At 40.4% G+C, this 14514-nt stretch overlaps 1 protein-coding gene across 1 annotated transcript; it reads left to right on the top strand.

The window, feature by feature from the left end:
• Nucleotides 1-9175: 9175 nt before the first annotated feature.
• Nucleotides 9176-13319, top strand: LOC133812089 (uncharacterized). Its single transcript, XM_062246260.1, has 2 exons — nucleotides 9176-9397; nucleotides 11341-13319. The coding sequence occupies exons 1-2, from the start codon at nucleotides 9395-9397 to the stop codon at nucleotides 13297-13299; spliced, it is 1962 nt and encodes a 653-aa protein (XP_062102244.1). The 5' UTR covers nucleotides 9176-9394; the 3' UTR covers nucleotides 13300-13319.
• Nucleotides 13320-14514: the final 1195 nt, after the last annotated feature.

Here is a 14514-nt window from a genome sequence, read left to right as displayed (position 1 = left end):
CGGGGGTGTTTTCGGGACCCCGAACGTTAGGATTTGGTTGAGGCTACTTAAGTTTGAAGTAACCTTTTAAGAAATAAAAAGAACGTTCAGGAAGTTCTCTCTCCCTCGAAGGAAACTTGAGTTCTAGGACTCGAATTCAAGCAAGGATCAAGGCATAGCGATCCTAGAAAAGATTAGAAGCTTATTAGTCGGAGGATATAGTTGGAAACAACTCAATTGGAGGTAATTCAAGTTTTAAGTTTTAAGTCTTTTAAAGTTTTTAAGCTTGAATTGGACTTTGTGTTTTGGACTTTGTGTTTTGAATTGGTTTGAGACTTGGGTTTTGTTGGTTTTGGATGATGAGGATGTTTGGGAACTTTGATTTTTGAGTTTGGAGATGTTTGGATAGGTTTTTGGAAGGTTCTAAAATGGAGAAATCGGGGAAAAATGGCTGGTTCGGGGTTGGGCCACGGCCCAAGCTCGAAGAAGCAGGTGAAGGTTGCTGAAGGGGTCTGGGCGCCGCGGCGCTTGGTGCTGATGCCTGATGTTGGCACCTCTATTTTGGCTGGGGGCCGCGGCTCAGTGAGTTGGGGCTGCGATGCTTGAGGGCTTTTATGGCCGAAATGATGTTTTAAGCTCGGGAACTCAAACCTTAGGCCTCGGGATCATTCCTACTACTCGGTTTAGTGGGGTTTGATGTCTTGGAGGCTAGGTCTTGGTTCCAAGGTAGGTTTTAGAACTTGAACTCATTGGATCACCATTTATGGTTGTGACTAGGTTATCACTAAGAGCTTGGAATAAGGATCGTGCTTGCGACTCGTTTATTGGTAACCTGTGCTTGGACCAAAGGTAAGAAAACTGCACCCTATGTATATGACATGCATGGTTATTCTTGATGCATGTTGGATGTTTAAATGTGATGCATGTGATGCACGAGAAACATGTGATTAGGGCATGCCATGAATATTGAATATGAGATTGGTCAAGTCTTGAGCCTTTGTGTTTATGCACGAACTTAATTGTGCTATCAATTGTAAAGTAAGCATGCTGAATGCCCTATATTTGAATATTTGACATATGATATATGTTTGGTAGCATTGCTTACTTGTGCATGGCCCTGACCATTCAGATTTGGCAATGGTTGCGTGTTATTGACCTAAGAGCCAGAAGTGGCATAAGCGTCATGAACGCAGATCCGATAAAAGATTAGATCTAATCGACATTTGCATCTGCATTGGATGACTCAACATGAGCATTAATGCCAGACCGACCTTAAGTTTGATGAAAATAAAAGCGCTTGTCTAGCCAAAGGCTAGTCATTTAGAACCAGGGACAGAGAACCCAGTGACTGTTTAGTCACATGGCTATGGGTGTTGAGCCCGTGTGACTTACCCATCAGTCACTCATCTGTTTAAGCTAGTGGCTTACCCATCAGTCACTCATCTGTGTAAGCTAGTGACTTACCCATCAGTCACTCATCTGATTAGAGCCATTGCAGGAAAGCCCAGGTGACGGTTCCGTCACACGGTTATGGGTGTCGGGCCCCATAGTGACTTGCTCGTCAGTCACTCATTATGGTTTAACAGAACCTCAAAGTGATATTCACTCATCTATTCAGAGCGATCATTCTGATCATCATTTGCATGGCTTTGGGTGCTGAGCCCCGTGGTGACTTGCTTGTCAGTCACTCAATATGGTTTACCAGAACCTCAAGTGTTAGATCACTCATCTTATTAGGATTTACTTGATAGTCATCCAATTAGGAGGGCAGGATTTCTTATCCTAGATTCCCCAGCATTACCTGAATTTATTTGCATGCTTGGATAGAGCTATATTTGCTAGGCATGTCAGATATGAATTGATGTCATGATATGACTGTTCATGAGCATATTGAGTTTTCTTGCTGGGCTTCGACTCACGAGTGCTATGTGATGCAGATAAAGAAAAAAAAAAATTTGACCATCCTTGAGTTGGAGAGCTTAGGTGACGATGTGTACATATGCGGCTGCTCGACCGCTACGGCCAAGGGTTGAAAGAGGAACTAGGGTTAAACCCTGTTTTGCCGCTTAGATCGGCTGGTTGTAAATATTTTATTGTAATGAACCTTTAAATTATATTTGTGGGATCCCAATGTATACAGTAAACGTTCTAGTGAAATGTTATATCTTAACCAAAAATTTTAATCCCTAAATCGCTATTCATACTTAGTTATACGATTATGGTCAAATTACTCGGTTAGCGAGTTTAGCACTATTTAAAATGGGCACCGTAATGGTCCCTGAAGTTTAGGGCGTTACACCTACCATTCTCAATGTCGTCATACTTTGTCCTCCACCACACCTTGGCATCCCCAAACAAGTACATGGTAGCCATGGTGACCTTCCCTTCTTCAGAATCGGCCCGCATGGCTCTAAAATAGTGCTCCATGTCAAAGAGAAAATTTTCCAAGTCCTTTGCATCTCTAGCCCCGTTATAGGGCCTCGGCTCAGGCACTTTAACTCAGCCATATTCCATACCTATCGGCCCCGTTGCAGGCGCATTCCCAACTGCTCGGATGGTTAGGTTCACCTTTGTAGATAGCTCAGTCATTTCTTCTCTGAGCGCGCCAACTGACTCCCTAAAGTCTTCTATGGTGTCATTTATGGAGACTTGTAGTTCCTTCAACATGCGCTCCACCAATGCAATGCGCTCCTCCCACCAAGGGGTTATAGAAGCTCTCGTTGGAGTGTTTCTTTGCTCCAGCGCAATTATTCTGGTTAGCAGAACATCGTTTTCCTTCTCAAGCGCAGCTATGCGATTGCTTGCATCTGACGAACCAGAATTACGACTAGCAGAGGAAAGATCCCTAATCCTCTCGTTAAGGCCATCTAGTTCCCCCACGTGCTTCTCAAGCGCTTTGATCCTCTGAGTGTTGCTCACCATTTGTGTGTTCTGCCAAGCTTTCTCTAACCTGGCTCTGATACCAACTGTCACGGGCTGACTATTTGGGGACTCCAAGTAGATGGAACGTGCGTCACTTACGGACACTCCAAGCTAGCAAGTCAGCCTACAACACACACCTGCGGGCAAACAAACTCAGTGGTTAGCCACAAACACATCTCGGACATGCAATGGGCAATAATGTAGTATGAGCAAGCACAAAGCAAGTCATTGCTTGAAACGTCCACACAACACAAAGCATACAGCAAGGCAAGTGGCACTCGATGGCCCAACGAAGACAACAATGAAATAGCACATAGGCAATAAGGAAGCATACACGGGCAAGTATGGATAAACATCATTTTATTAATATATAGCCTTGATAGGGCAAGGGAGTACACAACTTTGGCCCCTATCTGCTGGTGGCCATGGTGCTTCCCTAAGTCACCAGGTCACCTCCCCCTAGGAGCCTTCTAGGGATACAAGATTTTCCCAATAACATATATGATTTTTGTCTGGGAAACATATGCATAATTACAAAATTACCACTACCCTACCCCATGAGGTTGCTTGGTGCAAGACTTGACTTATGATCAAGCACCAAGGCATGCTCACTTAAAAAATGGCCTCATGTGGGTGTGCCAAAGGGGCAGCATGCCACACCGCACATTCCATCAATTTGAGGAGTCAAGTTGGCGGCCCGTGACAATTGGTATCAGAGATAGCTTAGAGAAAGCTTAGTGACCCTGCATGATGGTGAGCAACACTCAAGGAATCGAAGCGCTGGAGAAGTGCGTTGGAGAGTTAGATGGCCTGGACAAGAGGGTTAGGGATCTTAGCTTTGTCTGGCTAGAACTGGAGATGAACAATACAAAAAATTGCGTGGCTGTGTTGGAGCGAGATACGACCAATTTACTAGCCCGCATATCTGCAATCGAGCGAAAGGAGAACCTTTCAAGTACATCCAATAGTCCTGAGAGGGAGGAACGCATTGTGGCAGTGGAACGAGCGGTGAAAGAACTACAAGAAACACTAAATGACCTTGTAGAGAATTGTAGGGGGTCAGTTGAGGCATTGAAGGACGAGATGTTAGAGATGAACACTAAGTTGAACCTTACCATGAGGGAGGTCGGGAATCAACCTGCAACTGGACCCATTGGCATTGAATACAGAAAGGTAAAGGTGCCTGAGTCGAGGCCCTACGGTGGGGCTAGAGACACAAATGACTTAGAGAACTTCCTCTTTGATATGGAGCATTACTTCAAAGCCGTGAGAGCTGAATCAGAAGATGGCAAGGTCACCATGGCAACAATGTACTTGTCTGTGGATGTTAAAGTGTGGTGGGGGACGAAGTACGATGACATTCAGAATGCCAGATGCACCATAGCAACATGGGAAGATCTAAAGAGAGAATTGAAGAGGCAGTTTCTCCCTGAAAAATGTTGCCTACATAGCTCGACGCCAATTGAGAGAGCTGAAGCACACTGGAACAATCCGAGAATACGTGAAGAAATTCTCTGGGTTGATGCTTGATATCAAATACATGTTTGAAGTGGACAAGCTCTTTGCATTTTTGGAAGGTTTGAAGCCTTGGGCAAAGCAAGAGCTCGAAAGATAGCGAGTGGCTAACCTGGCCACTGCTCAAGCTACTGCCGAACGACTGACCGATTACTCATCAGGGAACATTCAATAGAAGAAAATTAATCCTTCACCTAGCGGAAGCAACGTTGGGGGTAAAAAGTTGGGAAAGTCTTGGCAGAGCAAGAGTGTGGGAGGAGAGAAGAGGAGTGTGGAGTCTAACTCTCCTAACAAAGGTAGTAACCCTCCGTTCAAGAAGTCTCTTACATGTTTGTAATGACCCACTAATCTAGACTATTTGGACCATTAACGAAACTATACATAAAACTTACATTTTTACGAAAATACCATAATTTTATTGAGTAACTTGTAAAATAAGAGTTACTTACAAATAAATAGAATACTAAGAAGGATATGGGATCCCATTGTCTTTAAAAACAAAACATGGTTTAAAATAAAAAGACATTACATAAATAGTGCAGAAAATACATGTAAAAGACATAAAATAGAAACTACATTCTCGAATCGAATAACGCTCGGCCCCTTGACTCCATTCACCATCGATACACATCCTCTAAGCGTCACGAATCTTACCACCTCTAAAGCTTATTTTCCTGCACATAAAACAGAAAGGAATGAGCCTAATGCCCAGCAAGGAAAATCTAACACATAGTCATATACATAATTTCATAAGAAACATAAAGACTTAACATAATACATATAACATACACTTATTATAATGGCCATTATTACTTGGGGTCCCATAGACTAAACAAGCATATGCCCATGGAATTAGTGGGGTCCTACTAGCTAAGTAGGTCATATGCCCATAATCCATTTGGGGTCTTGTTAGTCATATGGGTCATATGCCCAAGCCTACAAACATACATACATATCATAACACATTAATAACATAAAACATATAGATAACATAAGCACATAACATATTGATTCTAGCCTATTTTCCTTACCAAAGTTACCGAGATATAATGGACTGAGTTGGGACTTTTTGGAACACTCCTAAAACCATAAGAAAGAGTGAGTCTAAAGAAAGGAGATGAAATGAAAGAGATGGAAAGACTAAACCATTTGAGAAACACGCTTACCGAACTTATGTGCTCAAGAACTTAGATTCCCTAACCAAAATGAAGATTAAGGTTAGAGATTGAGTAGAAGACTATGAGAAAGAAAATAACATAATACAGAAAGGAACTAGAGTTTTGGTTACCTCAAAGACTTGAAAGACCAATCTACACCTCCACCGAAATACTATAGAACTCACTTCCCAAAGTGTTTGATAAGCTTATGATGTTTAAGCTTATAGTTTTCCCAAACCAGGTGTTTACACTCTCACACTCACTTAACACTAGCAGCTTCTGAACTTAGAGCAAAAGGTGAATAATGGCTGGGTACTAGGTCCTATTTATAGAGTTTGGGAATGAAAGTATCTTGATTTTACTTGAATAAAAATAATGGCTTTTTAGGTGAAAATCATTTGAATAATCGTTCAGCAGAGGCTGAAGACTCGTTCAAAAGATGCTGGACTGTTGAAGGAGTTTGAATGGCTGAAAGGAAATGAATTCAAAAACGTTTGAAAACATACTGGAGGAGGCGATATATCGCCCCCTATAGGCGATATATCGCCTGGGCCAGTATGCCCGAGGCGACCGTGCATCGTTTCGTGTTTTCCGTATTTACGTGCTGCGATATATCGCCCCCTATAGCTGCGATATATCGGCACACGCTGAATAATTAAACACGAAATTACACATTTTTAGCTAAGTTTGAATGGAGTAAACAGCCTTGACTAAGCCCTCAACGTATTCAAAGCTGCTGACTGACCCTATAACATTCAAACTTTACTCCTTATTAAATTAAATCCTCAAAAATCTTTAATCCTTAATCACCATTCATAACATGTGCTTAAAATCCTATTGGTTGATGTCTAGACCTTATAATATAATAAATATAATCCTTAATATCAGTCATATTAATCAAACCTTAGGTTATACTTAATATTCTTAAACTATAGATTAAACTTAGAAAATCTATAAGTACTACTATGAGTGTCCAAATGATTCCCGGTCTGAACCAAAAATCCATAGTAACAAAGATAACACTAAACATACTATAACACTACTAAACAATTAGCTAAGTAAAGTTCTTGGACTCTACAATGTTGGATTTGTACCAGACCGCATAAGTCGACAGAATGTCCTCACAAATCCAAGATGAGTGCCCTCCAGGCATCATTTGCCCAAGGGGAACAAGCCAACAAATAGGAGGATGAGGAAATACACATATGGGTGCCCTCCGGATGCTAAATGCTCTCAAGAAACATGGTACAAAAGTGAAGTAGACCCATGGAAAAGGACAAATGTATGTGGACGCCACTCTAAACGGTAAAATGGCCGGAAGCATGATGATCGACACAGACGCCCTCACAACCTCATTTAGGAGATCAAAGCTAAACGTCTGGGACTGAAATGGGAGAATGATTGTGGCCGAATGAAAGCGGTTAACTCAGAAGCCTTAGCCACGACTAGCATGGCTAAGAAGGTGAACATGAAGATCAGCTCGTGGGAGGGGAAAACTGACTTGGTGGTCGTGCGAATGGAGGACTTTGATGTGATATTGGGTATGGACTTTCTTACGGATAAGGGAGCCATTCCCATCCCAGCTACGAGAAGTTTACTCATAATGGGAGAGACACCTGCAGTGGTGCCTGCTAAAGTGGAGCAGCCCCCAGAAACCAAGTTGTTGTCAGCCTTACAATTCAAGAAGAGCGTGAAAAGACAAGAACTCACGTATATTTCCCTACCCACAGTATACGAGGATACGGTGGATGAATTCATTCCACCAGAAATCTGAATGGTCTTGAAGAAGTATGGAGATGTTATGCCGGATCAACTCCCCAAAGCCTTGCCACCTAGAAGAGGGATTGATCGCCAGATCGAATTGGTGCCAGGAGCCAAACCACCTGCACAAGCGGCCTATAGGATGGCGCCCCCTGAACTAGAAGAACTGAGGAAGCAATTGAAGGAATTACTAGAGGCAGACTTCATTAGACCATCGAAGGCACCATTTGGTGCGCCCGTGCTATTTCAGAAGAAGCACGACGGGAGCTTGAGACTATGTATTGATTATCGGGATCTCAACAAGGTGACAGTGTGCAATACGTACCCCATCCCCTTAATCGCAGACTTATTCGACCAGTTAAGTGGAGCAAAATTCTTTACAAAACTGGATTTATGATCGGGCTACTATCAAGTGTAGATAGCAAAAGGGGATGAGCTGAAGACAGCGTGTGTGACTCGATATGGAGCATTCGAGTTCCGAGTCATGTCGTTTGGGTTGACAAACGCACCAGCCACATTCTGTATGTTGATGAACCAAGTTTTCCATGAGTACCCAGATAAGTTTGTGGTAGTCTACTTGGATGACATTGTTGTTTATAGCTCCACAATAGAAGAACATCAACCACACTTAGCTCAAGTGTTTCAGAAATTGAGAGAGAACCAACTCTATGTGAAGCGAGAGAAGTGCTCCTTCGCACAAGAGAGAATCAAGTTCCTAGGCCACATTGTAGAACATGGTCGGATCCGCATGGATCTAGAGAAGGTGCGGGCTATTCAAGAATGGAAGGCTCCCACCAACTTGAAGGAACTATGCTCTTTCCTTGGTTTAGCCAACTATTGTTGAATATTTTTGGAGGGCTATTCAAGAAGAGTGGCACCCTTGACTGAGTTGTTGAAGAAGGGTGTAACTTGGACGTGGACCGATAGATGTGTTGAACCATTTGAGAGTTCAAAGGAAGCCATGATGCGAGATCTTGTCCTCGCCTTACCAGATGTCAGTAAACCCTTTGAAATGCAGACAGATGCATCTGATTATGCTTTAGGAGGAGTACTTGTACAAGAGAGCCACCTCGTAGCTTATGAAAGCTGCAAACTTACGGAGGTAGAGAGGCGGTACACTGCACAAGAGAAGGAGCTTCTCGTAGTAATTCATTGTCTACGAGTGTGGAGGCACTATTTGTTGGGGTTGAAGTGTAGCACCCACATTATTTTGATATATATAGCCAATAATCACATGATTGCATTGCATTACATATCATACAATATGTATAATTTGAGCATATGCATATTCTTATAAGTGTTTTCATGTATAAGTATAAAAGTTGTGTATGTGATGTCTATATGTATGCTCAATATTATTAACCTTGTGGCATTTGAGTTGTCTTTTATGGGTGTTTGATGTGCTCAAGATATAAGAAAGTATGAAAAATATGGACAAGGCATGGAATTAAGTGTTGAAAGTGAGATATAGAAGGCAAAATAGGTTAAGTAGTGGAAAATAGTACAATGTCGATTACTAGTATTTCGGTGTAAAATTGAGTATTTATGGATTTACCAAATGTAATCGAGGTAGGATTAAGGTCTCATTGATGATGTAAAAATGGTTTTAGAACCATTAGATCAATTCTTGATGGGAGGTATACATAATCAGTGGTATGGATGCAAAGTCAAAACGAGCTTAGCATAAGTGCGCTACGCTCGATCGGGTAAGCATAACTATTGGGTATGAAGTCATATGGACCTAAGGTTTGGTGTGAGTGTTTTACACATAAGGATAATAGGCCTAGCAGATGATTAAGTCGAAATTATTGAAGTGATAAGGTTTTCATAAGTCAAAAGGTGAAATGATGAGATGAAAGGTGTCAACTTTTGACAATAAGGCTAAATCATTGAAAATAAGGAATTTTCATCAAACCTTATCACTTTGCACGACCATTATTCTGAAAAACAGAGAGAAAAGAAAACCAAAAACCATTTCTTGGCTGGTTTGAAGAAATTCTAAGGAGATCCAAGTGAAAGCAAAGCCAAAGAAGTAGATTAAGCTTAGTTCTAGCCTTTTTATGGTAAGTTCTTGTACTTGGAAGTTAAACTATGTTTTTGAATTTTTCTGAGAACTTATATATGGTGTTTTATCATTTTTAAGATATTTCTTGGGGTTTCCAAGTGGTTTGAGGTTTAGAAAAGCTTGAAGAGATTGTTTTCGCCGAAAAGTTGCTCGGTAAGTGAAATTTTGTGTTTTATGAGGTTTTTGGGGTTCTTGGAGTACAAGATGATTTTTGGTTATTTGATTGAGTTTATAAGAGAGTATATATGTTTATAAATGTTTGAATATATGTGGAGACTCATTTAATTTGGGTGATGATCTAGGAGATAAGAATTTTATCAAAATCGGTATATGATAACTTTATGATGAATCATGTTGGTATTTGGGATATATGGTTATGGCAGGTTAATTGATGTTGATTATTGGTGTATTTTGATATTTGAGGATAGCTAAAATTAAGGGGAAACTCTGTCAAAATTTCCCCAAATGTCTAAGATAAATCTAATGCTCGATCTAGGTGGTTTAAGGCATTTTAGGCATGTTTTGGGTATGAAATTTGATATGAAGTCTTATGGGTATTTTTTAAATGAGAGTTCAATGTATTACTGCCATCATTATGATGAGAAATCCATGCTATTGTCAGGATAAGCACATCAATACCTAAGACATCACTTGTTACACGGTGAAATATATTGTGGACAAAAGGTAAGTAAAGTACTCAACTGCAACACAAGAATTATGTGTTATGTGAAAGTATGCATTATATGAATATTTTGTGAGTAAGTGGTATTAACATACAGTGACACTTCATCATAAATTTGTATGCATGGCATAATAGTGATATGGTAAATTATTATATGATATAAGACCATGCATGATATTATGATGATTAATTATATGATGCATTTGCAAGTTTTGTGCAACATAAAAGAAAGTTGTAATAAGAAGTTTAAGTTCAGTGCCACTGTTTTGAAAAGGCAAATGAAAGTGTTAATAAGTGTAAACGGAGGCCTATAGTAGGCTTATAGTGGCTGCCCAATAATTTGGGCTAGGTTTAGTGAACCAATTATATTGTTTGCCATATTTCCGTTTTTATTTCTCCTCCATATGAGTTATTGTTATATGTATTGACACCACAGTGTGTGGCCGCCTTAACTCTTGAGCCTGACGGGGCAACGATGGAATAAGGTTTTTAATGTGCCCTACTGTGGTGAAGGCTAGCCGGAGGAGAACCCATGGGATTTTGTATTATATGTGTAACAAGCCCTGCAGGCATTGACCAATTCAAACAGTGTGCACAATATTAAGGGGCCCAAAATTTAAAAAGAAGTTGTATATGTCCATTGATATTGGGTAATCATTAGCATTGCATGCATTACTTTGCTTACTGAGCTTTAGGCTCACAGTTGTCTTGTGTTGCAGGTAGAGAAAGAAATATGTGAATGATATGAGGAGAACTGAAGCATGGTCCTGACCCTGATTTGTACATATGAACACATCGACCTTTTTGTGGGTTATTTCAGTTATCAGTGAGATGTTTGTAATAAAGTGTGAAGTTATGTTTTGAAAATAAATTGGGTTATTTAATACTTATGTATAATATGTTTGAGACACACTTTATGTTTAATGTAAATAATGTGAAATAAGTTTTCAAGTTTAAAAAAAAAAAAAAATGTCCAGACTTCCGCAGAAATAAATTATGATATAGTTTTAAAACATAACACCTCAAATATGGTTTTTAACTAAAATAAGTGAGGGTGTTACAAGTTGGTATCAGAGCGCCATGGTTAAAATGTTCTTGTAGACCGTTCATATGTACACATTGAGGAAAGGATAATGCTCAGTTCATCTGTAAGTTTTATGTGTGCATTTATTATGTGCTGGTTGCATGCATCATGTGCTTTATTGGCTAAATGACATAAGTTATGGACATTTTGTCTTAAAAGATATATAATAACACAGATGGATCATGAACATGGTATGGGGGCTACTGAAGGCTCTTGCAGCAATAAATATGAACAAGAAATGGCTCAACTTCGAGCGGTGGTGAATAGACAGGCTGAACAAATTGAGAAGTTGTTAGCAGAACAACGACAAAGGCAAGCACCAACACCACCTACTGAAACTCCAACACCTCCACAAGCTCCACCTGCAGTGCACCCCATGGAACCATTATATGAACGGTTCCGAAAACAACGCCCACCAGTATTTGAAGGTAGCACTGACCCACTTGACGCACAAGACTGGAAGAGTTCTTTAGAAGACATCTTTGAGTTCATGCAACTAAGTGACAGGGAAAAAGTTTCTTGTGCTGCACATACACTTAAAAAGGATGCTAAGATCTGGTGGGAAGTGGTTAAGCAGACTAGAGAAGTGAATCAGATGACTTGGGCAGAATTTGAACTGGTCTTCAATGAGAAGTTTTATAATGAAGCTGTGTTGACTGCCAAAGTAAGTGAGTTCACTAGATTGCAACAGGGGAATCTATCAGTGGCTGAGTACGCCAGGACATTTGACCGGTTAGCCAAGTTTGCACCAGACTTGGTTAACACTGAAACTAGTAGAGTGAATCGCTTCCTGGAGGGTCTACAACCAGAATTGGCTAGAGATGTAGATATGGGACGTACAGGGCCTCTTTCTTATGCTCAGGCTGTGGAGAAAGCTTTGAGAGCTGAACATAGAGAAGAAAAAATAACAAAAGCTAAAGCTGCTACTAGCACGCCTCGTAGAGACACTCCATTCAACAAAGAACAAAGCCGCTTTCACAATGACAACAAAAGAGGGGCCCAGAATTTCCAATTTAGACAAGGACAGAATAAGAAATTTAAAGGAGGTCAGCAAAACAGGCAACCTGGATTCCAACAAATGCCACGATGTCAAACTTGTGGAAAGAATCATTTCGGGGAGTGCAGGCTTCTAACTAAGAGCTGCTTCAAATGTGGCAAGGGGGATCATTTTATCAAAGATTGTCCATTGATGAAGAACCAACAAATGAAGGATGAACCTCAGAGGACAAATGCTAGGGTGTTCACGATTACTCAGGCTGATGCTGATACCAACAACTCTGTTGTGTCAGGTGATATTTTTGCATCTGGTATTCTCACTCATGCATTAATAGATTCAGGTGCCACGCATTCATTTGCATCATTGACATATGTAAAAAGGTTGGGTGGATCGTGTGAAAAATTGTCAGAAGTTTTTAGTACAATGTTACCATCTGGAGAGATTCTGTATTCTACTCATTGGTTGAGGGGGGTTCCTATTTGCATTGATGGTAGGGAATTATATGCTGATCTAATAATGTTAGAGATGGCCGATTATGAGGTGATTTTGGGTATGGATTGGCTTTCAAAGTATAATGCCACTATTGATTGTAGAAGGAAAACAGTGATATTTAAGCCTTCGGAGGAAGATGAGTTTATGTTTACTGGAGCGACATCGAAAGGTTGCATTCCATTAATTTCTGCTATGAAGGCCAGGCGACTGTTGGAAAGTGGATGTGTGGGTTATCTCGCCAGTGTGGTTGACACGTATAAGGAGCAAAAGTTAAAACCGGAAGATGTACCGGTAGTTAGAGATTTCTTAGAAGTATTTCCAGAAGATTTACCGGGATTGCCTCCAGACAGAGAAATTGAATTTGTGATTGAGCTACTTCCTGGTACAGCCCCTGTGTCCAAGGCACCTTATAGAATGGCACCAGCAGAACTAAAGGAATTAAAGATACAGTTGCAAGAACTCCTGGATAAAAAGTTTATCAGGCCTAGTTTTTCACCATGGGGAGCTCCGGTGCTATTTGTGAAGAAAAAGGATGGGACGATGCGAATGTGTATTGATTATAGAGAATTGAACAAGTTGACAATCAAGAATAAGTATCCACTTCCTAGAATTGATGATCTTTTTGATCAATTACAAGGAAGATGAGTGTTTTCAAAGATTGATTTGAGATCTGGGTATCATCAATTAAAGATTAGAGAAGAGGATGTACCAAAGACCGCATTTCGAACTCGGTATGGCCATTATGAGTTCCTTGTGATGCCATTTGGATTAACTAATGCTCCAGCTGCATTCATGGACTTGATGAACAGGGTGTTTAAGGACTACCTTGATAAGTTTGTAATAGTGTTTATTGATGATATCTTGGTGTATTCTCGATCCCAAGAAGAACATGAGGAACATTTGAGGTTGACGTTGGAGAAATTAAAAGAAAAACAACTCTATGCCAAATTTAAGAAATGTGAATTTTGGCTAGAGAAGGTGGCATTTTTGGGCCATATAGTCTCAAAAGATGGTATTGCGGTGGATCCATCAAAGATTGAAGCTGTTAGTAAGTGGATAAACCAACAAATGTTTCAGAAGTAAGGAGTTTTCTGGGATTAGCAGGCTATTACCGAAGATTTGTTGAAGGATTTTCCAAGATAGCAATGCCATTGACACAACTCACGAGGAAGAATCATAAGTTTGAATGGACTGAAGCTTGTGAGAAAAGTTTTCAAGATTTGAAGCAAAGATTGGTTTCTGCTCCAGTACTTACTATTCCATCTGGATCAGGAGGACTTGTGATTTATAGTGACGCTTCAAAGCAAGGTTTAGGGTGTGTGTTGATGCAGAATGGCAAAGTCATAGCTTATGCTTCTAGACAATTGAAGGACTATGAACAGAAGTATCCAACACATGATCTGGAGTTGGCAGCAGTTGTTTTTGCACTAAAGATTTGGAGACATTATCTGTATGGTGAGAAGTGCGAAATATATACCGATCATAAAAGTCTCAAGTATTTCTTCACTCAGAAGGAATTAAATATGAGACAAAGGAGATGGTTGGAGCTAGTGAAGGATTATGACTGTCAAATACTTTATCATCCTGGAAAAGCAAATGTAGTTGCAGACGCACTGAGTAGAAAGTCTCATGGTAATGTGTCATTTTTGAGGAAACTGACAAGACCACTTCAGGAGGACATGTGCAGAGCGGAGATTGAGGTGATCACAGGAAGATTATCAGTGATGACTATTCAGTCTACCTTGTTAGAGAGAATCAAACAAGGTCAATGTGAGGATCCTTACTTGGTGGAACAAAAAGGTGAATTGGAAAGTGGGAAGGTCAATGAGTTTAGTGTGTCATGTAATGGGATGCTAAAGT

The sequence above is a fragment of the Humulus lupulus genome, chromosome 1, assembly GCF_963169125.1.
Source record: "Humulus lupulus chromosome 1, drHumLupu1.1, whole genome shotgun sequence".
Lineage (NCBI taxonomy): Eukaryota > Viridiplantae > Streptophyta > Magnoliopsida > Rosales > Cannabaceae > Humulus > Humulus lupulus.
Note: the sequence above shows the minus strand (reverse complement) of the source record. Positions and strands in the feature narration are given on the sequence as shown.